At 62.9% G+C, this 23,320-nt stretch overlaps 1 protein-coding gene and 1 long non-coding RNA gene across 6 annotated transcripts; one reads left to right on the top strand and one right to left on the bottom strand.

Moving 5' to 3' along the window:
• Positions 1-420: 420 nt before the first annotated feature.
• On the bottom strand, positions 421-18,404 carry SREBF1 (sterol regulatory element binding transcription factor 1). 5 transcript variants are annotated; one of them, XM_032499016.1, is made up of 20 exons: positions 18,168-18,404; positions 9,622-9,708; positions 7,810-8,241; positions 7,264-7,451; positions 7,041-7,178; positions 6,730-6,951; positions 6,007-6,121; positions 5,561-5,781; positions 5,127-5,328; positions 4,819-4,997; positions 4,289-4,550; positions 4,046-4,212; positions 3,726-3,894; positions 3,165-3,273; positions 2,777-2,889; positions 2,528-2,660; positions 2,215-2,380; positions 1,625-1,825; positions 1,418-1,529; positions 421-1,154 (listed from the first exon to the last, which is right to left on the bottom strand). In XM_032499016.1, exons 1-20 carry the CDS (start codon positions 18,256-18,258, stop codon positions 925-927), a joined length of 3,537 nt encoding a protein of 1,178 aa, XP_032354907.1. In that variant the 5' UTR covers positions 18,259-18,404; the 3' UTR covers positions 421-924. The 5 variants fall into 5 exon arrangements, with proteins under 5 accessions (XP_032354907.1, XP_032354902.1, XP_032354904.1 ...); XM_032499011.1 differs by lacking the exon at positions 9,622-9,708 and having other exon boundaries at positions 5,127-5,331; positions 18,168-18,403; XM_032499013.1 differs by lacking the exon at positions 18,168-18,404 and having other exon boundaries at positions 5,127-5,331; positions 9,622-9,778.
• A 135-nt stretch (positions 18,405-18,539) lies between these two features.
• On the top strand, positions 18,540-22,258 carry LOC116669343. Its single transcript, XR_004326730.1, has 2 exons — positions 18,540-20,434; positions 22,106-22,258. It is a non-coding gene; the product is annotated as an uncharacterized LOC116669343 (long non-coding RNA).
• Positions 22,259-23,320: the final 1,062 nt, after the last annotated feature.

The raw sequence follows: 23,320 nt of genomic DNA, 5'->3' as shown, positions 1-23,320 counted from the left end.
AGAGACAGCTGCCCAGGGGACAGGGGTCTGGGAGGGGAGACTGACACCCCAGACACACAGGGAGACCCAGATTGTAGCTCCTCCTGTCAACAGATCCCCAAGAACACAGTGTCCCCCCATGCCACCCTGGGATCTGAAGGGGTAGAAGCTGGGAGAGGCAGCAAGAAGGAACAGCTGAGACCATCCGGGCCCTAGGAGTTACAATATGATACAGCCCAAATCTGTGGCCCAGTGATCAGTGGGGTCTGGGTCAACTAGAGGTCGAGCGGCCTGGCCTCCCATAACATCTCAAGGGGGGAAATTTTGTCCCATATAGCAGGCGGGCATGGGAAGCCTTTGTCTGGGTGCTGGGGGTAGGGAGGGCCCATAGGATCCCCTCTAGTCAGTACATAACCCCTTCTCAAAGGAGCAAAACCCAGATTATAAATAATTTCATGTTTTATTCTCTGTACAAAACTTCTCAACCTAAGAAAATAAAGTCTGCGAAAGGCAAAGTAATACTGCGCCCCTGAGGCCAGGAGGCTGGCGCGCCCCGACCTGCACTCTGCGCCGGTCTGTCTCCCCGTAAGGGAGAGAGGCGCGGGGGGGGGGGGCGCCCTGCTGGCGGGGAAGGCCAGATCCGGCCTTCGGCTCAGTGAAACGCACCCCTATCTTCGCTCTGCACGGAGCGGGAAAGCCTCGGAGCAGGTGACACCCAGCGGCGGCCCGGCAATCCCCCGTCCGGCCACCAGAGGCCAGCACCATCCTGGCCGCCGCTCGTCGAGTAGGGTCGCGGGCTGGGCAGGCTCCCACGTCAGGTGCGGAAGTCCCCGAGGGTCTCCATCCCCCGCCCTGGACCGTGCAGACCGCGGGCGAACCGTGGGCCTCGGGGTCTTCGGCGCTGCCCTCGGCCGTCGAGACGGGGCGCTGGCCGCCGGCAGGGGTCTAGCTGGACGTCACGGTGGTCCCGCCGCCCAGGCGCATGAGCATCTGCTGGCAGTCGTGCAGCAACCGGCGGTCGCCGAGCTTCTCGAGCGTGCGCGCCGCCTCGGCCAGCATGCCCACGCGCTGCCCCGGCGCCGACAGGAAGCCGGGCGGCAGGTAACAGGAGGCCAACAGCAAGGCCTCGGCGTGCTCCCGCCGCGTGGGCCGGGGCTCCAGCTCGGCTGCTGCGCCTGCGCACGCGCACAGGGGCACGTCAGGGGCGGGGCCGCGTCGGGGGTGGGGCTCGGCCCGGCCCCGCCCCCGTCAGCCTGACCTCTCCCGCCCCCCAGCAGAGCACAGACTGAGACCCGCGCGCACAGTCGCGTGTCCACTAAGGTCAGTGGTCTCCGGTGAGCCGTCCCATCCCTCCGTCCCCGTCTGTCTTACACAGCCTCCCTCTGCAGCCTTCAAGTGGCCTGGGGCCTTCCCCGCCTGGGCGGTCGGCCCTTCTCACCTCCTTTGCCGCAGGGGCCCGTCCTCCTCCTCAGACTGCGGTCCAGCAGCTGGTGTGTCCGCGCGGGGCTGGCCCCTGCCATCAGTCGGGCCGTGGCCTCGTGTAGGAACACCTGGGCAGGAGGAGCCAGGCGAGGTTCTGGCCAGGCCCCCACTCCTGCCTCACGCCTCCAGTCCCCACTGCAAGCCCAGGGGCCCCGGCACTCACCCTCCGCATGGCAGGCCGGAAGCTCTGCGCCAGACGCCTCAGGCCGCTCAAGTCCCGCTGGAAGCCGTGCAGCTCAAGGGTAGAGGCCTGGGCCCCACCGCCCGGGCCCTGCGAGGCCTGGGCAGGTGTGGGTGGCTTCTGCCTCTGCCACAGGCTGGTGCGCGCCACAAGGAGCAGGTCACACAGGAGCAGCTGCATGGCCTGGGGGTGACGGGCAGAGCAGGGCAGGGGTCAGGGGCTCCAGCTCAGGGAGGGAAGAGTGGGGGCCCGCGGTGCCAGGGGCCGGCCCCGGGCTGCACTGCCGAGGCACTGCACCCGCCTCACACGTGCAATGCAACAGCAATGCACCGCGGGGCCGCCCGCTCTCCAGGCCCCCACGCCCCCACCTGCCTAGGGAGCAGCCTCCAAGGAGGGCCCTGCCACTGCGCTCATCCCGACCCCACCAGGGTAGGGGCACCTGCTCCCCCCTGGGCTCGAACCTTAGCCAGCAAGCGAGGTCAGCTGGGTTCCCCGTTCTGTGCTGTTGGGCTGACCCTGCAGTCTGCAGCCCAAGGGGAACGACCAGCCAGGCCCCCAGCCCCACCCCTCACCTTGTCAATGGAGCTGCCGGCTGGTGTGGCAGCCAGGCTGTCCTGCAGGTAGCCACTGGCCTTCTCACACATGGCCAGGCTGGCTGGGCCAGACTCCACCTTCCCGCGGCCCAGGAGGGCCCGGGCAGCCTTGAAGGAATGCAGAGCCGCCCTGGGCAGGGGTCTCCTGTTGGGGCCAAGGCAGAGGTGTGGTGGTCAGACCAGACCTCCAGCCCTCACTAAGCTGCCTTTGTCCTCGTTGTGGCTTCGTGGGAAGAAAATGGTGGGGACCCCAACCACACCAAACAAAGACTGGCAGGAGCGGCACACTCACTCGGACTCCTGCAGGGCGCGGGGCAGGTGCTCCACCAGCGGGTACAGCCGCTCGGCCGCCTCTGCATCCCGCCGCAGCCAGTGGGTCACCACAGCTGTCAGTGAGGCCCACCACTTGGCCACTGGGTCTGTGCCTGCAGGGACAGGGGGTGGGAGGGGTCCCTGAAACTCGGCCACAGAGCACCCGAGGCCAAGCTACTGTGGAGCTGGGGCTGAGGGAGATTCACAGCCTTGGGGGCTGGGGGCTCACCGGTGGTGGTGGCGGGCATGCTGGAGCTGACGGAGAAGCTGCAGGAAGGGGCCTCAGCCGCATCGGAGCAGCTGTTCAACAGCTGCAGGTACCCGAGGGCATCCGAGAACTCCCTGTGGCAGGAGAGGACAGGTCCTCTTCAGGACACTGGCCCTCCTCACCTCCCCCCACAGCACAGCCTGACTTCCTGGCTCCACAAAGTGCTGCTGTCTCCCGCTGCTGGGCCAAGGGGGAAGCTGAGACCCAGAGAAGAACTGGGGTGCACCTGAGGCCACGCAGTGAGTGAACAGCAGCCCAGCTCTCGCCACCTACATGGGTGCCTGACAGAGCCTTTCCCCAATGCCAGGGTCAGGGCCTCTGGCCTAGTGAGGCACACAGGGCTGCTCACCTGTCCCCATCAGCCGATCCAGGGCCAGGGCTGGGCTGGGCCACACAATTCAGTGCTCGTTCCAAGAGATGTTCGCGAAATAGCTGAGTCACCTGAGCCAGGGGGTCCGCTGTGGGGAGGAGTGGGTGAGTGGGGCAGCGGGAAGGGGCCCTACCCCTCCTGGGCCCTTTCCTGGGCATGGGTGGGCTTGGCTCTGAGACAGATGAAAGCTGGTGGATTAATACTCCATCCCTGCCCTCGGACAGGATAGCTTGTCTTGGACACACACCCTTCCCTGACCCCATCACTGCACAGCTATATTGCCCGGGAGCACCTCCCAGTCCAACCACCTGCTCCCAAATCCCTGTCTTCCTGTTTGCCTCTGAAGAGCCCCAGCTGAGACAGAGCCAGGAAGGCCTCCCCATCCCTACAGCCCCCGTGGCAACAGCAGATGGCGGAGCTATAGACAGTGTGGGCAGGGGCAGCAGAGATTCAGGGGACCAGGGACTGGACAGGAATGGGACTGGGGGAGGAAGGATGGGGCCAAGGAAAGGGGAAGGGGGGCAGAGGGGGAGAAGGCACCTGGGTTCCCAGCCATGCTGTACAGGCTGTCCCGTGGGGCACTGCACACGGCCCAGTCCCCGTCCACGAAGAAACGGTGGCCCACGGGGTGGCAAAGCCACTGCATGGCAAGCGGCACCAAGCCCCTCTGTGCCAGGCAGGCCTGGCGGGCACTCCTCAGGAAGAGGCGCTGTGGGAGAAGGGTGGGCTGTCACACCAGGATGAACCCTGGGCTGAGACCCCCGCCGGAGGGCAGCCCTCCCTCGGACCAACTGCTTATCCTGGCAGCTCTTCGCTAGAGAGCCATCGGCCCTGTCCCTGCCAGCCCATCACCCACTCACAGTCAGAAAATGCAAGGCCCGTGGGAGGCTGGTCTTGACCCTCAGTGCGGCGGCCACGTAGATTTCAGCCAGCGTGGCCACGGACACGGCGTCCCCCGCACACTCCGCCAGGTTCAGGGCACTCAGCGCCAGGTGGGTGGCAGCAAGGTGCCCGCCTGGGTACTTCCCTGGAAGACAGGAGGGTGTGAGGCCCGGCAGGCGCAGCGGCGACGGGCGCCCTGGGCCCAGCCCTCACCCGCGTACCCACGGCGTGCAGCTGGTGCAGCTTGTGGTAGACCAAGGCGGCGTCGCGGGAGCTGGCACGGGCATCCGCCTGCAGAGCCCCGTCTCTCCGCAGGCCCCCGGCCCGGCTGGCCAGCCAGCGGCCCACCCAGAGACGCTGCAGCAGGTGGCGAACGAGGCTCCAGAGCAGGCTGCAGGCCAGGTCCAGGTGGGAGGTGGGCAGGGGCCGGCCGAGCGCCCGCAGGGCCAGCCACAGCTGCTGGGCAGCCTGGGCAAAGTCCCCCTGGGGATCAGGTTCTTGGGTTAGAAAGGTGGCGCCAGAGCCTCTCCACACATGCCACCCCTCCAGCCCTGAAGAGCACTCCACCTGGGGCTCTCCCTGTGACACCAGTGTCCCCGGAAGCGTGAGCTGGGCCCCAGGGGTCAGTGGGGGTCAGAGAAGTAGACTAGAATGGGTGGACGGGGCAGATGCATGCTGGGCCCAGCACCCCCCGACACACGGCCTGGGGTCCCTGCCCCGCCCACCCCCACCCCTGGGCGCAGCCACTTACCCGGGCCAGGTCCAGGTCTGCCTGCTTGCGGTGTCTCCAGAAGCGCACGGAGGGGCCCGAGTGGGGCCGCGTGACTGGCTCTCCATAGACAAAGAGAAGTGCCAAGGAGAGCAGCACCAGCAGCCCGTTCACCAGCCAAACCAGCGGGGGCAGCAGCCACAGGGCCCAGCCAGGGCCATCTGGGGGCAGACAGGGGCTGCAGACATGGCTCCCAGCAACCCCAGAGTCCTGAGCCCACAGGCCTAGGGTCTGCATCCCAAGACCCCTTCCCACCTTTCTCCCAGAGACGCCCCAGCTGGCTTTCCTACCTCTGCCCTCGGCGCCCAGCGTGCTGCGCCTCGGACCATGGGAGATGCCGGTGGCATCGGAGGGGCCAGGGGGTCCCCGGCTGCTCAGCAGGGAGGCCAAGGGGTTGCAGGAGAGGCAGAGGAAGACGAGGGCACACAGGGCCAGGCGGGAGCGGTCCAGCATGCCCTGGCTGTATGGGGACGGTGGCTGCTCAGGCTTCACCTGCTGGGGTGGGCAGAGCAGTGAGACCGGGGCTGGAGTGGCCCAGAGAGCTCGGCTCAGGGAAGGAGGGATCACGCTTCACCTGGCCTTACTGTGGGACCCCACACGGCTCCAGGCCTCAGTTTCTCTGTCTATAAACTGGGAGGTGGGAAGTGTTAGGAGCCTGATCCAGTCCTGTGGCCCAGAGGATATCGCGGGGTGACAGGAAGGGGGCAACACTGTGGGACCCAACCTGGCTGTCCTCAATGACCGGGCTGTCAGGCTCTGAGTCACTGCTACTGCCACCACTGCTACTGCCCCTGCTGCCAAGGGACACGGGGCTGCTCTGGGAAGGTGAGCCGGCGTCTGAGGGTGGTGGGCTCAGAGTGTCCACCACCTCTGGCTTCATGCCCTCCATGGGCACGTCTGCGTGTCCTCCACTGCCACATGCCGACACCAGGTCCTTCAGAGATTCTGTAGACCAGAAAGGAGCAGGCTAAAAGCTACATGCTCTAGCACACCCCAAATCAGAGCTCAGGGCCTGGGGGCAGCTGGGAGTTGGCCTAGCTCCTGAAGGCCAGTTGAAGGCCAAAGAAGGGGTGAAAGGCCCTTGTAGGGTCAGAGGTTAAGGAGAGACCAGGGATGGGACAGGGCCGGAAGCAGGACCAGAGCCAAGGGAGCAGGGAAGCTGGGACTCACTGCTTTTGTGGGCAGCAGTGCGCAGACTCAGGTTCTCCTGCTTGAGTTTCTGGTTGCTCTGCTGCAGGAAGCGGATGTAGTCGATGGCCTTGCGCAAGATAGCAGATTTATTCAGCTGCAGGAGGAAGAGGGAGATAGCACAGGTGGCCAGTCAGGGCAGACAAGTGGGCACCTAAGCAAAAGGGGCAGGGCTGTTTTGCAACATGGCTGCCTCAGGACCTTTGCACCTGCTATTCCTTCCATGTGGAATGTTACTTCCCTAGTGGAACCTACCTCCCAGGAAGGGCATGAGGATTAATAGGTAAAACACAAAGAGCAGCACCTGGCTAACTGCTGTCCTCCTCGCCACCATCTCCGCACCTCACCTCCTGTGTTACGTCACCCATGTGGTGCCTTCCCTGACCACCCAAGTCAGATTTACAACTCTCACCATCCCTCGCTCTGCTTCACTTTCCTTCCTCCAGCGGGCACACCCTAATGCTTACCTGCCCTGACTGCTGGCACCCCTGGCACCCCCCCTGGAGCCACAGCAGGGTTTCTGTGTGTCTGCCACTGAACCCCCAGTGCCCAGAAGAGCCCATGGTGCACAGGGCCTTGACGAAGCCTGGCTGAACAAACGGGGCTCCCGGGCCAGAGAAGTCGGAAGGCGCAGGCCCTGCCTGTCCGGTTCAGCCCACCCTTCTCCTCCTTCCAGGGCTGCCAGGTGGGTGGCCCCGCCCGCACCTTGGCCTCTGTGCCCACCACCAGGTCCTTGAGCTCAGCGATCTTGTCGTTGATGGAAGAGCGGTAGCGCTTCTCAATTGCATTGTGTGCTGTGCGTTTCTCACCACGGCTCTGGGCCAAACCCTGGGCCTTGCCTCCGGCTGCCAGGCGGTTGATGGGCAGCTTGTCGGTATCCACTACCAGCGGCACTGTCGCCAGGATGGTTCCACCGCTCACGAGGGTCTGCAAGGCCAGACGCAGTTAGCAGGCAGGCATGCAGGCCTGCAGACCCCAGGCCCCCACCCTGCCCGGGCCGCCCACTTGCCGCCCACCTGAAGGGGTGCTGCCTGCATGGCTGTGCCGGGGGCCAGGGAGCCGATGCCCGCCGCCTTCACGGAGGCTCCCACGTCTGCTTTCATGGTCGTCAGGAGCAGTGAGTCTGCTTTGATGAAGTGAGGCTGCAGCAGGACCTAAGGATGGGTGAGGCCTCAGCAGTGGGCTGCGGGTCTGGGCCCAGGGCTGCCACCTCCCTGATGCCTGGCTAGACCTCCTCACCGGGACCTGCTGGATCTGTGAGGTCACCGTGGTGGTTCCTGGAGCCGCCATGGGCGTGGCTGTGGCTGTCAACATCTGCTGGGGGGCCGCACTCTGGACCTGGGTGTGCAAGGAGACAGGCGGGACTGCCGGAAGGGGAGCCAGCGGTGGACCAGGCAGCGGCTGCGAGGTACTCCCTGGAGGGGTCCCTGCAGAGGTAAAGCTGGGGCTGCGGACATCGGCCACCCTAACCTGCTTTTAACCCGCCCCTTGGGTCCTTACCACCACGGGACCTTGGGTGAGTCATTGCCCTCTGTGGCCTCCGATTCCCATCTGGACAGCCCCTGCCTGGGGCTCTGATGCAAGTGTGTAAGCCACCCCCGCCACCCCAGGAGAGTGGGAGGCAGTGCTTCACCCAGCAACTCGGGCGCTGGCACACACTCCTAGTAGGGCACCTCAGACAGCAGGGCAGAGACCCGGTTCTAAGGCCCGCACACTCCTCTACCGACCACCGCAGACCCTTCTCCCTGGATCCTGCTGCCCCCCTCCCTCCGCACGCCCCCTTACCTGTGGAGAAGCCTCCAGGAGGGCTGGGATAGCCCAGCACAGGGGCAGAGCTGAACTGCGGTGGGGCTGGGGCTGGAAGGCTCTGGGGCAGGAGGGCCGCAGGCAGGGGCTGTGGGGCGGAGGCCTGCAGGATGCTCAGCGGTAGTGGCTCCTCCTTGACCCCAGGCCCAGGGGAGAAGGCAGGCCCGGATGGGTACATCTTCAGTGGGGCGGGTGCAGGCTGGGGAGGGGACAAGGGCGGGGGTGTGGCCTGGGCCCCCACCAGGAAGCCTTCAAGAGGGGAGTTCATGGTGGAAGGAGGTGGGGACAGGCTGCCCAGGGAGCTGGCGTCGGGACTGGTAGAGTCTGTGCCCCCTGCGCCGCCTCCAGCATAGGGAGGGTCGAACAGGCCTGGGAAGTCGCTATCCTGGTTGTTGATGAGCTGGAGCATGTCTGAGGAGAGAGAAGCTGGGTGAGCAGCGGCCAAGAGGGTGGCCCAGCTGCACCCCGCCCTCGCCCCAACCACCCAGGGATACACGTGGGAGCAACATCATGAGCCCAAGCTTGGGCACTAGTGACACCGGAGCATTGCCTGGTGCCTCAGACAGCCTTGCAGCACTGGACAAGGTCAGCTCCAGGCAGGGGAGGCCCCCTGAGGCCTACCAATTTGCCCATTGCTGAGGCTAAGGCAGACCTGGGGCCCAGACCCACCACTGCCGACTTGGCAACTGCCTTCGCCAACCCATTTCTCTGTGGAATAGACCGAGGCTTGGGGCACAGCCAGGCACTGGCCACATGTGTGCCAAGCAGTGTGTCCCTGTGTGTTCTGGGCACAAGCCCAGATCCTGTCTGCAGCCAAGTGGCCTCGGGACTGACCATTCAGGCTTCGGTTTCCTCTCTACAAAAGCAAATGCTGTCTGTCCTGACTCTCTGCTCCTCGTACAGACTGGGACAAGCTCCCTGCTGCAGCCCCAGCCTGGCCACAGGCCCTCTCCCCCAGCTGGCGACTCACAGCCTGACTGGGTCAGCCTGGGGCCCTCTAACCCACTGAGGGAGCCACTCACTGGGTCAAAGTGCCCTGCAGGACCGGTGAGCAAACCTGCGGGACCCAGCCTGAGCTTCTGGCTCTGCCCACCCCGCCATGAGGAGCTCCCTCTCACTGGTCCTCAGTTTCCTCATCTGTACAACAAAAAAGGTTAGACCCTTCTTGGCAGGGCTGCTGGGCAGGCAGTGGCACGGACAGGGGATTCAGCATTGCTTGACTCCTTCCCACTGACAGGTGCCCAGGCAGGAAAGTTCCTGGAGGGGTCCTCCCTGTGGCCTCCAGCAGCATGAGATCGGGGAACCAGGCTCAGCCCTGCTGGGTCCTTGAATAGAAACCCTTTGCGGGCCCTCCAGGTTCACGCAGGGAGCACAGGCATAGAGGATTTCCACTTGCAGGACCTCCCTCAGCTCAGTGTTCATGAGCCCCCCTGACACATGGAGAGACTGAGGCTCCGAAAGAAAGACTGGCTGAACCCAGGGTTCCTGCTGTCTGTCTGGTAAGCCCAGGATGCGCCTCCAGAAGGGGGCCCCAGGAGACAGAGGACAACTGGCCCTCTTCCCTGCAGAGCAGAGGATGTGGGGAAGCCACCCCGTTACTCTGGAGGTTAAGGTGGGGGTAACTACTGAGGCTGGGGAGGGGTCCACCAGCTCCCCTGAGAGCCAGGAGCGGTTACACCTCCCCTCAGGAACTGGCCCTTTTCCTTTTTGGAGTTCCCAGGGGCACTGGGGATGGGGACCCCGCGGCGGAGATGGAAGCTCTGTGATAAAGGGGATCCTCCAAAAAAATACCTTCGAACGTGCAATCCATGGCTCCGCGGCCCGCGGCCCGCACCCCTCGGGGCGTCCAGGCGGCTGGTCTCCGCGCGCGGACTTCACCTGCCCAGCCCGCCGACTTCACCTGCCCGGCCCGCCGCGCTTTAAAGCCGCGGAGCGCCCGGAGCGCCCGCCGCCGGCCCCGCCCCCGCCCCGGCCCCGCCCCGCCGGCCGGCCACGCCCTCCAGGGGCCGCGGGCCGGGCATGGGGTGAGCGCGCGCGGCCAATCAGCGCCGCGCCACCGCCTCCTGGGGCCCCGCCTCAGCCCCGCCCCGCCCCCACGGCGAGAGGCTCGGGTTGCGCCCGCGACGCGGAATCGGACCTGGGGTTACTCGCGGACGCCAGTCCTTAACCCGCTCCGCGCCGACGTCCGCTGGGGTTACTGGCGGTCACGTTCCCCCAGCTTCCCCCACCTCCGTTAGCACCTCCGAGAGGTGCGGCGGAGCGGGCGTGGGGCCGGGCCGGGCCGCCCCAGCACTCCGCAGCGAAATCAATGGCTCGCTGACACCCTGAGCGGGGCTCAACCGCGCTAAGCCTCAGTTCGCCCCCGGAAAATGGGATAAGCACATGTCCCTGGCATCCAAGGGGACAAGAAAACGGGATAATGAGTGCGGCGCTCAGTGCCAGCAGGCGCTTCATTAAGCTCGGGGCTGCCTGGCTGTGGGTGTGGGGACCGTCCCCTCCTGGGGCAGCCCGGCATGGGGCCTTGCCCCACCCCATGGAACCGGCCAGCCGGGTAAGCAGGTAAGTGCCAGAGTGAGGTAGGGAAACCCCTAACCCGAAGTGCACAACCAGACAGTAACAACAAGAGTTGACTCCACACAGGTGTCCCTTTGCAGAGGGGGCTGGGTCTGGCATGGGGGGTCTGGCTTACTTTCTCACTGTAGAGGAGGGTAGGGGGAGGCCAAGAGGGAACCCAATTCCTGGGACAGAAGCTGAGGAAGCCCTGGGGTGACAGGCTCCGGGGGTCTTTGAAGGGGTACCTGGGCTTATCTCCCCTTCCGTGTAAGGTTAAAGTTGAACACCCAGACACAGATGAACAGAGCTTAGCCAGCAGCCCAGGTTGCCAACTTGGGCTTTTGTGGTCAAGCAAACTCCCAGACCCAGGCCAGCCTCCCTCTCCTGGTCTCCTGCAGCCTTGGTGGCCAACTGAGCAGGTGGTCTGGGGGAGCTGGAGACCCGGCCGGCCCCGGTGGCTCTCCTTCTCCAGGAGGCTGGACAGTGACCAACCTCCTCTTCCCCTGACACCCACTCCCCCTTTGCCTGAGTCCTTCTGTGGCCTTGCAGGTGTGCCAAGGGCAACAGACCTCTCCCCTGATATCACCACCTCCCTCTCCTCAGCCAGGGGTGCTCACGCCCTCCCTCACCCCCAAAAAACAAACACGGCATTGCTGTTGGAAAGGCCTTGACCTCATCTGTGTAACTTGAGACTGGAAGACACTGAGGCCCGAATTCAAACCTCATGGCAATGTCCCCTCCTCACTATGACCCCAGTGTTTAAGCCAGAACGCAGCAGGTCAGATCCCGCCTGAGACTGCAGGGCAGGGCCCAGGGCTGGCTGCCCCCTCCCCACCCATCCTTCTCTGCCCTTCTCTCCCCTCTTGCTCTTTTGTTTCTCATTTCTCACATCACTGTGCTCTGCCCCATCCTACCCAGACTGAGCAGGCAGGGGGTCAGGAAAGGCTTCCAGAGGAGGGCTGGCCTGAGAGACACAATCTAAGCTAAGAAACAGCAGGTAAGAGGTACCTGGAGGCATGTGGAGGGACCAGCCACCCCCTGACCTTCCTGACCGGCCCCCATGTCACTCTCCCCTGGAGCCAGATCTGCCCACCAATTTCTGCAGAAGCTGGGTGCCACGGCTAAGAGCTGGGGTGGCCAGTGGAGAGCCAGCCCCACAGCCAAGGGGATGGCCTTCCCTCCACCACCACTTGCTGTGTAATGCCAGGCAGGTCACTCCCGTTCTCTGAGCCTTCACCCCTGGCCTTGGAGTGTGGCATTTTAAGAGGTGAGAGAGGCGCCCAGAGTGCACAATTTAAGGATGCTCCCCTCCTGCCTCACCCCAGTCCCTGAGAGCCAAGACAGTGGGTCTGAAAGGCTGGCTGGGGCTCCCAAAGTGTGGCCCATTCTCTCAGCTTCCCGCACAAGGGAGACTCAGAAGGCTGGGATGGCTCCTGTGTGCACGCTGTGAACACATGGAAGAACAGAGGCGCAGGCTCGGCCTCAGTGGGCCCCCTGGCCTCCCACCCCATCTCTCACCTCCCCTGCCCCTCCTCAGCCTGTCTTCCTTCTTTTCCTCTCCTGCCCTGATTCTATCAGGACCCTGACAGGAAACCTGAAACCTCCTCCTGCCTTCCCTGGCTCTGCCTTCAAACCTCCCTCCGAAGGCAGATGTGGGGCACCTTTTATTCTCTGGCCTGTTTATTCTGTAAGGCCCTGATGGAAATCCTGGGAGAGCCCCACACCAGGAACCTGCAGGAGCCCAGCTCTGACCATCACAGAAGCCTACGGCCCATCCAACCTTCATGAGGCCTCAAACCCCAACAAACTCTGCTTGCATGCCTCCTGGGACAGGGAGCTCACCACCTACCCTACACAGCCTGGTCCATGAAGCCCAGATCTGTTTCTCTGACAATATCTACTGCCCTTTCCTAAGTGTCTACTGTGTGTCAGGCCTGTGCCAGGCCCCGGGGTGCAGGAACATAGCATGGAGACCTCCCTCATGGAGCTTATGTTCCAGTGACAGAGACCAATGGTCTGCAAACACTTGGCGTGATGGAGGTGCAGTGGTGACGAGCACCATGAAGGAACTGAGGCAGTCAGGGCAGGCCTCTTTGAGGAGGTGACATCTGAGTATGAAATGAGGGCATGGGCCAGGAGGGAGGAAGGATGTCCTGGGCAGAAGGAAAAGCAAGTGCAAAGACCCTGAGGTAGGAGGATGCTTGGTGTAATGTTGGGACAGCAAGGAGGCCAGTGTGGCTGGAACAGAGGGAACCAAGCGGGTGGGAGTCGGAGAGGCAGCCAAGAGCTGGAATTCCAACCCACGTTTGTCTGTCTCCTGAGCCAAGGACACCAATTCTCAGGAAATGGGCAGGAAAGGGATTTCCAAAGTGTCCCATGCAAGCAGGTCACAAAATTTGCACAGCTGTGAAAACTGGCCAGCGGCGCGAAGCGGCAGCACGGCTCCGCCTCTGTCCCCCGGTGGAGGGCACAGGACAGCGAGGGGGAGCTGGGCTGCACCCAGCCTGCCACCCATCCCTGCTGCTCCCACTGGCACACCCTCAAGCCTCCCGAGGACCCAGGTTGCAGGTCCACATGTCCTCAGCCGGTGCTGTGAGCAACAGGGGCACAGGCTGCCCTCTGTGTGTGCAGGGCTACCCAGGGTGCGCGCAAGTACTGGCTCTTCTTGGAATGGGATGGCCCATGGCCGGGGCCCCAGGTGTACCTGGGCGTGAGCCCTCCGCATGGACAAGGACACTAAGGCTCAGAGGGCCCCACAGCTGCCAAGTGGAGAATCTGGGTCACAAACCCAGGCCTGCCAATGCCCGAGCCCATGCCCCTCGGCCCTGGCTCGAAGGCTCAGCCAGCAGCAGTCTCCCCTCAGAGGCCTTCCTAATCATCACTGTCAGGGCAGGGCCAAGGCCGGGGCCAGCTCTGTGACCACAGGGCCGAGCACAGAAGGGACCAGATGGAGGGGTGTATAGGCTGCCAGCCCCAGCCCTGCTGGTCTCTGCCACCTGAGTCCACTTTCAGAGCACTGCTCACTGCTGAATGTCGCCGCCACCCTGCCCTGTTCGCCTAGGAGGTTCCCTCTGCCAGGAAGTCCCTTCCCACTCTCTTTTGTCGACCTGCAAAGTCCTATTCCTCTCTTAAAACTTGCTCCAGTGTCACCTTCTCAGATGCTCCTCTCATCTTTACTAGTCCACACCCCAGCTCCCCCTCACACAGGCCAAGTGACCCTGAACATGGCCATTCAACAAAATGCTGGCCAGCACCACTTCCAACACGGTGTTCCCCCACGTGGGCTCGGGGCACATTCTCCTTCTGGCGTCTGAAAAACAACCCAGGGGCTTGAAGCAGTGGCAACGTGGGGGAGTCCGCTCCTGCCGAGCCCCATTCCTGGTCTAAACAGTGCTGTGCGTTTCTTTACACAAATACCTCTTTCCCCCTTTTGGATTGCTCCTCCGCAGCTGTTTTAAACCTGAAGTGTGTGTGTTGATTCAAAGGCAGCACGCTAGTTTAGAGCTGCCGGGCTGCTCTCTGAAAAAATAAGCCCCTTTACAACCTTTCCTGCAGCATGTCTCGTTTCCTGAGAGCAGCACCAGCACTGTGTTTTATTATTTTTATTTACCTTTGGTCGCTTTCCTTAGTTCTCACCACTGTGTGACTGGAACTTGAAAGGTGCTGTAATTTGCATTCCCAAGGCTGCCTGGAGGCATTTTGTGCAGCAAACCATCAGCTATGGCCAGAGACTGAGGAACACCTGCTCTGCTCTGACCCTGCTCCCCCAGCTAGAAACACCTTTTCCAGGAGGTTCTCTGCCTGAACAGCAGTCCCTGCCGGGCACCAGGGCCCCCACTGGCTTTACCCAGCCCCACCTTGTCTCCCATGCAGAGAATCACCAAATGGTGGATGCTCAGAACTTGGAACTGCAGCCCAGAACATCCCAGAAACTTCCCAACACAGGCTCTTCCAACACTGTCAACATCCGTTTAGCTAAACGTGTTGGGTAGCAGGTCCTGGTTAGGTGACGATGGTCCTAACTGCACTGGCTGAGGGCCTACTGTGTGTCCTGACCTAAATGAGCTCATCTGATGCCCACAATTCCAGGAAGCCAGTTCTACTATTACTCCAGGGACACGATGAGAACCTGAGGGTCAGAGAGGTTAAGCCACTCGTCCACGGTCACACAGCAGGGGCAGACCTGGAAGGCCCCTGGGCTCCAGCCTTCCAGCCGCAGGGGGGATGGGGACCCCAGAGCCCCAGGAGGGCAGGCCTAGGGTGTGACTGGGAGGGACAGGCTTGCTAGGAGAAACCTAGGAGTTAGCTGGGGGGGCCTAAACAGGGTTCCAGGTCAGAATTGGCCTCTCCAGGCCACACACTCTCCCGGGCGGGGAGGGGGATAGACCCCCAGGCCTGTCCCATCTCCCACCATGTCCTGAGCCCAGCAAGGCAGCCACACACCTGGAGCCAGCCTCAAAGAGCTCCTCCCTAGGAGCCCCACGCCCATTTTGAAGGCGCTCCCCTCCCCTGACACAATCCCCCTGTGGGGCCACATGAGACATGGGTCTCACAGCCCAGTCAGATCCCGGGGTCAGAGGGCACATCCACAGGCCTGTGGCTGGCAAGAGACACAGACTGAGACACTTCCTCTGGCTGGCACAGCCGTTCCCACCGGGCCGCACTTATCAGGGTGCAAAGTCCAGACCCCAGGCCTCTGCCTGGCGGTGACCCCTGCCTGGGGTTGATGAGGTCCCTCAGGATGTTTGTGTCCAGTGAGGTGACCATCGGGCAGGAGGTCACTCCCAGCCACCTGCCGCCTGCCTCCCCAGACCACTCCCAGCCCACTCCTCCCCGTCCCCCAAGAGGCGTGAGGGCCAAAAGGCAGCCAGTCTTACAGCCTCCATCTCCAAGTCTCCGCGTCCGGGGTGGCCTGCTGCCGATCAGAGAGGGCATTGCAGGGAGGGCCCTCTGCTTTTGGCTCCTGGGTCAGGCAGGCCAGTACCAAAAGGCAGGAAAAGGAGCGGAAACCGGGACATGTCCGCTGGAAGAGGCCTCTCTCAGGTTCTGCCCGAGGGCTTCCAGGAGGGGGCACGACACCAGGGCAGAGTGCGTCTGGGTGGGGAGGGCCTGTGCCGTGGGACCTGGGGGGGACCCTCACAGGAGGCAGGCTTGCTGAGATGAGGGGACTTTATCTTGGGGGCACTGGGGAACCATGGTGGTCAGGGGCCTGAGGAGCCACGTGCTGGAGCCGGGAGCTGGGCAGTAAGGAGTCAAGCTGTGTCTTCTAAAGACGACCGATGTTTTGTGGGACCAGGGAGAGATATGGGCATGAGAAACCATGGGGAGACGTGTGGCAGAATGTTGCTCCTCCGCAGCTGTTTTAAACCTGAAGTGTGTGTGTTGATTCAAAGGCAGCACGGGTGGCTGCCACCAGGGTGGCCTGGACCCTAGGAGGTAAGGCCTGTGGTTGATGCCAGAACCAGGGACATGGGCAGCTGTCTAGCTCGTCAGACACCTGGGGTGTGAAGACAGTGTGAACACCAGGAGCCCAGGCAGAGGAGATGCCAGCGGTGCTGCCACCAGAGCCCAGGGCCACCCCTCAGCCAGGCCTGCCCCATGGGGGATGTGGCCACTGTGACCAGCCTGCCACTGCCACTTGCCTCTTCCACACCAAGAAGCACATGCCAGATCTGATGAGCTAACCAGCAGGGAGGTGAAGACTGCCACAGAATTAACAATAAACCCAGACACTTGTGCAGGGCCACTCCCACATATCCTCCACCCACAGCCACGAGGGGCCTCAAAGCAAGAGCAAGAAAGGCGGCCGAGAGGAGACGGAGCTCACCAGAGGTCACAGTGCACTGGGGCCAGGCGAGGGCCTTCAGCCACCGAACCCAGGATTCCCGGTGAAAGCTCTGCCTGGAGATCTGGTCACCTGACAGAGGGTGTAGCTGAGAAAGACACATGGGCCTCGTGGGGCTCAAGGCCCTTGGCTGGCTCCCAGATGCCAGCCCTAAGTCTCATGACTCAAAGGCGCTGGGATGCGGAGGCAGCTACATGACCTCAACCCATCTATGCCACGCTCCCAGGCCCCCAGCATACTCCCACATGGGGGCATCCTGCTAGGTTCTCTGTTCTATTGTACATCCCTCCCCCCCACCCCTACACATACACATACAATTTTAAGAGCCCAGTTAAGAGCTGTGGGCTCTGGAGTCCACAGCCTGGGTTTGAATTCTGGCTCTGCCGTGTTCTGGCTGTGTGACCTGGGGCAAGTCATTTAACCTCTCTGTGCCTCAAGACCTTCGTCTGTAAGATGAAAATCTTATATCTACATACTTGGGGTTGTTGGGCGGACTCAATGGTCAGCACAATGCCTGGCATACAGTAAGTGCTCAATTAGTGTTCCCTACTCATGCTGGGACCTTCCACCACAACAGCCAGAAGGACCTTCTGGCATGTAATTCAAGTATGGCACTGTCCTGCCCCACCCACCCTCTAGGATCCCCACTGCCTCCAGGATCCAGTCCAGCTCCCCATCCTGGCACTCCAGGTCTGCCTCACCCTCCTCTCAACCCTCATTCCTCCTGGGACCTGGAGACTCTTGGCCCCGCCAGCTGGGTTAATCTGCAAGGCTGCAGTAGGGCAGGAGTGGGTGGCTTAGATGGGTCTGTTTTGCTAACCCAAGGGTGGCCACAGGCTCCATGGACAAGTCCACCCCCATCCAGGTTGTGGGAGGTTTGACTCCCCTGCTCTTGGCCTGTTTCCCCACCAACCCAGTGTAACTGAGCCAGCGTTGCTGAAACTGGATAGCAACCATGGAGGCAAGTTGCTGGGGGCTTGGATTCCCCATCAACAAGTGGAGCAACAGCCTCCTAACAGGTCCCTGTTGCACAGTCGCCCCCAAATCCCTTCTCTATAGAACAACCGGAGTGGTGCTTCCACGATGTACGCCGGCGGGGCAGCTGCTCCCTCCGTTCCCTTGGCCAACAAGGGGTCCGCTTCCTCCTGCGCATCTCCAACTCCGCCAGGCCCTCTGCGGGGAGACAGCCTTCCCAGCAGGTCCTGGGGCTGACTCTCAGGTCTCACCCCACCGCTCTACCCGAAGTTGTCCCCCCCGCCCCCGCGCCGACACAAGATGTAACTAAATATCCGTGGTGTTTCCTAGGGATTTTTATGCTTCCAAGAAATGGGGAGCCCAGGTCTGTCGGTGAACCCCCAGTGCCTAGGACGGGGCCTGGTATTCAGTAGATGCTCAATAAATGTGTGCCAAAACGATACCCGGCGCGGGCTACGAAAACCGGACCCTGGAGGGCAGGGACTGGAGAACGCCCGGGCGCGTGCGCAAGAGCTCCTGCGCGGAGCTGAACTCTCGAGCCGGAGGGAATGACCGTGAGTAACCTCGGCTGACGTCACGGCTGGAGCAGGGGCGGGGACTCGGCGGCGCCCGGGTTCCAAGCTCTCGCCGCAGCCGCCGCCAGGCTGAGGACTTACTGGGCGCGGGGCGCGGGCCGAGACGCCCAAAGGGGCACGAGCCCGGCCCCGAGCCACCAAGGGCCCGGCGCGGCCCGAGACACCAGGGCGGGCGCGAGAGGCTCCGCGCAGACAGGACAGCGAGGCCCGCAGCGCCCGGCCCAGAGACGCGGGGCGCCCCGCGCACACAGCACGGAGCCCGCGCCCCGCTACTGCGCCCATCGCCCTTGTTCCGCGCCCGCACCCCGCGCCCCCGCGCCGCCTCGGGAGACAAAGGCCGGCGCCGCCTGTGCGCCCCACTCGTGCGGAGCCCAGCGGCCCTGACGCACCTTCGATGTCGGTCAGCAGCGCCGCGTCCAGCTCGCATGGCTCGGCCAGCGCCTGCTCCAAGGCCGCCTCGCTGAAGGGCGGCTCTTCCATGGCGCAGTCGCCTCCTCCGGGAGGTCCGCCGGGCCCGCCGCTGCCGCTCTGAGTGTCCGCTTCCCGCCCTGGCCTCGGTGGGGCCCGGCGCCCGCGAAAAGTTCCTCGGAAACTGGGTTCCCTTCCCTGGCGGCGGCTCTCCGGGGCGGGCGGGGGCGGGGCGGGGCCTTGGGGAGGCCCCGCCCCCGGGTGGACGGTCCCACCCCACCTGGAGAGAGCCGGGACCGGCTCCGGGTCTGGCTTGTACACCTTCCCGGCCGGCTCCTGCATCCGAGTGCCTCTCCAGCACCAAACAACGGGGCCGAGTGTTAGCCCCAGGAGTGGGTCCGTCCCACAGGTCTCTGACTTGGAGTGGGGGTGGGGGGTGAACAGACAAACCTCACTCCCGCGATGTGGCTCTTTAAAAGATGGACCGGTCCAAGTTATAGCTCTGAGGCCAGCTGTGTAGCCTCGGGCCAGTTACATCACCACTCTGTGCCTCAGTTTCCCCAGCTGTAACTGGGGCTTAATGCCTCTGCCTAGGCTGGCTGGGACATTACTGATCACCGCCGGGCTGGGCCTGTGAGATGGGCCTCCTCGGAGGGGATAGTCCAGGCGGAGCCTGGAGAAGGCTGACTTAATCTGGTTTCTTGGTTTCCACAGCTGAGTCTGGATCACAGAGGGGCTTGGGGGCCTAGTCCAGTTGCTGAGGGTGGGCCAACCTCCATACCCAGGAGCACAGGCGGACTCCACAGAGCCAACCTGCCACTCAGGGGCAACAACAGGGCCGACCCCAGGGCTGTCTGCCCCCCATCATGGTGCCGGTCCCTAGGAGCAGCTGGGATGAGGAAAAGGCAGACTGTGCTTCAGATCTGGGCTACCTAGCCTTGGATCATGTCAGGCTGGGTCCAGGTCAGAGGACGCAGCCAGGCTGGGGAGAGGTCCAGCCTGTCCAGCAACATTCAGGGACTGAAAGTGGTAAGGCAGTGAGCTCCCTGTCCCTGTCAGTATGCAAGCAGAGAGAGGCACCCTCGGTGGAGGGCAGCCAAGGAGACAGGCCTGGATCCCCAGACCTGCCTAGCCCGCCCCCTCACCCCTCAGTTAGTCCAGCCATCCTCAGCACTGCCTTGCTCAGACTCCAGATATAGCCTGTGTGGCCACGCCCTCTGAGGCAGTAAAATTAGTGGTGCACTTTGGAAGGGGGATGTCCAGGCCAAGAGATGCCTTGGAGGCCCAAGTCCCTGGGGCTCAGCCTGGACATGCAGGGCTCTTTGTTTCCCTCCTGGAAGTGGCTGCTGTGGAAAATTACCCAGAACAGGGGTGGCCAGGACCCAGGGTGGGGGTGGGAGTCTCCAAACCATATCTGCTCCCTAAATGGTCCTGCTTAGGGATCCCCCAGGGCCTGGCCCTTCAGATAAACTTTTGCTGGGGAACAGAGGGATCCCACTTCTCCTCAACCCCCCGACCAGGCCCCACCACCCCATGTAGGAGCCAAGCACCCAGGAGGCCTTGGGAATCTGGTGACCTCCCTGAAAATTCCAACATCCTTCCTGGGGAGAGGAAGCCTGAAGATCACTTTCTTCTAGTCAGGAGGCCAGTCCAGGTTTTCACCTGCTTGCTGTGTGACCTACAACCACTTACTTCACCTTTCTGAGTCTCTGTAAAATGAGAACACTCCTTCCTGCGGTCACTCTGCAGAGGCAGCAGTGTGTGTGTTGGAGTCATGGTCACAATAGACTTGCCTCACTGTCCTTTAGCGGAGTTTACCGCGTATGTCAAGAGCACTCTCAGTCAATATGCACGCATAACTGCGGGGGTGGGGGGGTGGGGGTGGTGAAGCCAGGACAACGGAGACCTGCAGCCCAGACTAGAAGCCAGCCAGGTCCAGTGAAGCCTGGCTGAAGCCCCCACCCCGGCCACCCCGCGTCGGGCACAGTCGTGGGAGCGGGGAGGGGGTCTTGGCCGCCAAAGACACAACACTTCGCTGCACAGCCTGAGACCAGAAGGGTATTCGTCCAGGTGAGGGTGGGGGGAGCAGGCTGGGGGCTGCTCTTCGATTCTTCGGTTCTGTTCCCCCGGGAAGCCGCTTCTCTTGGTGGCCCCTCCCCTCAAGGAGCCCCTCAAGGGTCCCGCCAGGGCCGGGCGCGTGCCACGTTAACCTCTTACTCCCCAAGAGGACAGCCGCCCCATTTCACAGGTAAGGAGAGCGAGGCCGTGAGGACGTGTGCGCGGTAGAGCAGCAGGCGCGCCGGGTGGGGCGTGGTGCGGACGAGTCCCGCCCCGGCCCGCGACGCAGCCAATGGGCGCGCTGCCCCGAGTGGGGTGACGCAGCGTCAGCGCCCAGCTCCCAGCGGCCGGGTCACGTGCGCCGCGGGACTGACCCGGGCGCCCCGCCCGGAGGCCTGGCCCGAGCCCGCGTTCCGCCAGGTTCCCGGCCGGCCTAGTCTCCTGTTCCGGCTGGGGGGCCCGGCTCGCATCTGCCTCTTCCCGCCCTGGGCGTCCAAAGGGCGTAGAGGCATCTTCTGTGGGTTCAGAGGCGTTTCAGGCAGATGTCCAGCGCGGTCATGTTCTCAATGCCTGAGCTCAGGGGTGGGTGGCGGGCCAGGCACGGGAGTTGCCAGGGCTGCCGGCACTGGGCATTGCCTAGCAAGCTGCTCAGCCCCCTCCCACTCCCGGAGCCCCCCTGCCACCCGCCTGGCCATTTGTCCTTCATTCTGCAGTAGCTCGTGGCTGAGGAGGCCAGGCAGCACAGAGCTGGGGGGGAGCAGTGGGTTCCCTCGACTTCTGTCTGGGCATCATGGAACCAGATGGCTGCTGACGTGGATGGTTCTGGTCCTGGGTGACCCTGTATTCTCATTCCCGTTTGATCTCTGCTGTGTGCTGGGCAAGCCGTTTCTAGCCCTCTCTGAGCCTCTCTGGTCAGCTGTTCCAATCAAGAGTCACTCAGTAGACCCTCCACAGAAGGTCTGCTGCACAATGAGAGTGGGGCTTCATCTGACACCTGCGGGCCAGATCCAGGTCTACACGGGTTCTGATTCTGAGTTCATTATCAAATGTAGATTTTTACCTGTAGGCTGGATTTCTGGCTTTTCTTGAAACATGGGACTTTTGAGCAGCAGTGAGTGACAGCCGGCAACAGCAGGAGCCTGTGAGCTTCCCAGTCCCTTCCGTTCCTGGGATCCACCCAGGCAGGCCCCTGGAGCCAGTGGGCTAACTCCCCATGACCCCATTTCACACATCAGGAGCTCAGGGACCTGCCCCAGGCCTGCAGCCCCAGGCAGGGGAGGGGTGGGGAGGCAACGGTGTGTCCCACAGAGTTGGATTTCTGAGTGCTGAGGGCCTGGGCCTGGAGCCCATTCAGACCCTCTGAAGGCCACTGTGCAAGAGCTGGAAGGGGTTCCTCTGCCGCAAATGGCACTTCTGGGTGAGTCATGCCTGGTTAAGGCCTCTGGTCTGCCCACCCCGGCCCGAGGACCCCAAAGAGACCCTCTCCTTGGAAAAGAGGCAGGTTGCAGAGACTTTTCTTCGGGTGTGTCATCAGGGAACTGGCAGGCAGGGGGCCGTGAGCCATGAGAGGGCCCACGGTGCTACCACTCTGCCCCACCACCCCCCTCTCTGGAAAACAGCCCCACTGGGCGCTACCGGAGGGAGGCGGCCCAGGGCTGGGGAGGGAGCACTGGAAGAGGGGTCCAGAAGCTTGTCTCTGTCCAAGCCTGTGCCCCAGGTGTGCCCATCCACACTGCAGTGACCAGCTACTGTGTGTGCCTCCCCGGCTCAGCTTCCTTGTGCTCACAGTCTGGTTTCCCAGGGCACGTTCTGGGACTTCTGGTGGAACCACTGGGAAAGCAGCAGCTCTCTGTGCTCGTAGGATGTCAGCCTGGGGCTGGTGGAAGAGGCAACCCAGAGGAAGAGAGGCAGATTCCTAACTGCGTCCCAGGCGCCTGGAGCCAGCGGTACCGGAACCTGCAACACCTGAACCTCCTTGGCTACGTAACCCAATAAATGCCTCTTCCTGATTAAATCAAACATCTTTCTGCCACAACCAAGGAAGTTCCAACAGGCATGCCCTCTCTAACTGAGGGGTCTGGGCCACAGACTACCCTTATCTTGAACAAAGAAGTCCTGACACTGCCTAACTACTCCAGCATTTCCCAAACTTCTTTCTCCACTGACCGGGCCTTTTTAGAAGTGGCTGTTCATGTATGAGAGAAATGCATCTTGGCAAGGGCCCACCAGGGACCTTGAGGCCCCTCCCCCATGGCTGTCCTGCCCGGAGTACTCTCCCAGCCCTGCTGGCCTTGAGCCAGAGGATGCAGGACAGCCAAATGGCGACAGGCAGGGGGTGGGGGGCTCCTAGGGCAGGGGCGGCTCAGCGCCTGGGCGTGGGGGAGGGAGTGAGCTGCCCGGCTGCTCCGTCCAGCAGGGCCCTCTCGGCCTCTGCTTAGAGAACTGGCATGCCCTGTGGACAGTCACAGCCCATGCAACAGAGATCACACAGGAACGGTCTGTTTGTTTGTTTATTGTGGAGTATTTCACATGCAGGGTCCCAAACTAGAGAGACACTATCTGGCAGCAGAGGCAGCGGATGGGCGGCCGCTCTGGTGCCGCTGACCCGCCCTCCAGACCGGCCCCGCCCGCAGAGACACAGGACAGTGACGGAGCGCTAGGCTGGGGGCGGCCGGACAGCAAACCTGAGAACCCTCACAAATTAAGTGCAAACTTGAGGAAATAAATATCCATCTCCCGTCCTCCAAGAGCGCCTGGAGCGGCGTGGTGACACTCCAGGTTGACAGCTGTCCCTGGGCGCCCCAAGCACAGGAAGGGTGGGAGCTGGGCACCAGGAGAGGTGGGCACTGCGGGGGCGTCTTCTGGGCCCACACACACAGCCTGGGTGGTGAAGCTGGCTCTTCCCCCGTAGGGGACCCACAAAGGGACCAGAGTCCTGACAGCAGGCAGGGCAGAGACTCACAGGCCGGCAGAGGGCGCGGGGCTCCTGGAAGCTCTCCCTTGCTGGCTTGAGCCCCCTCCAACTATCCAGAAGGCTGTGCCTGACTGAGTTAGAAGTGTGCAGAGGCCAAGTGGG

Source organism: Camelus ferus, chromosome 16, assembly GCF_009834535.1.
Source record: "Camelus ferus isolate YT-003-E chromosome 16, BCGSAC_Cfer_1.0, whole genome shotgun sequence".
NCBI classification, from domain to species: domain Eukaryota; kingdom Metazoa; phylum Chordata; class Mammalia; order Artiodactyla; family Camelidae; genus Camelus; species Camelus ferus.
Note: the sequence above shows the minus strand (reverse complement) of the source record. Positions and strands in the feature narration are given on the sequence as shown.

Coding starts and splice junctions, on each gene's coding strand:
- SREBF1 (XM_032499016.1), bottom strand. CDS start 18,258: ATGGAAGAGCCGCCCTTCAGCGAGGCGGCCTTGGAGCAGGCGCTGGCC. Junction 7,179..7,263: donor CACAGATCCAGCAGGTCCCG/GTGAGGAGGTCT, acceptor ACCCATCCTTAG/GTCCTGCTGCAGCCTCACTT. Junction 5,329..5,560: donor CGGTCATTGAGGACAGCCAG/GTTGGGTCCCAC, acceptor CCACCCCAGCAG/GTGAAGCCTGAGCAGCCACC.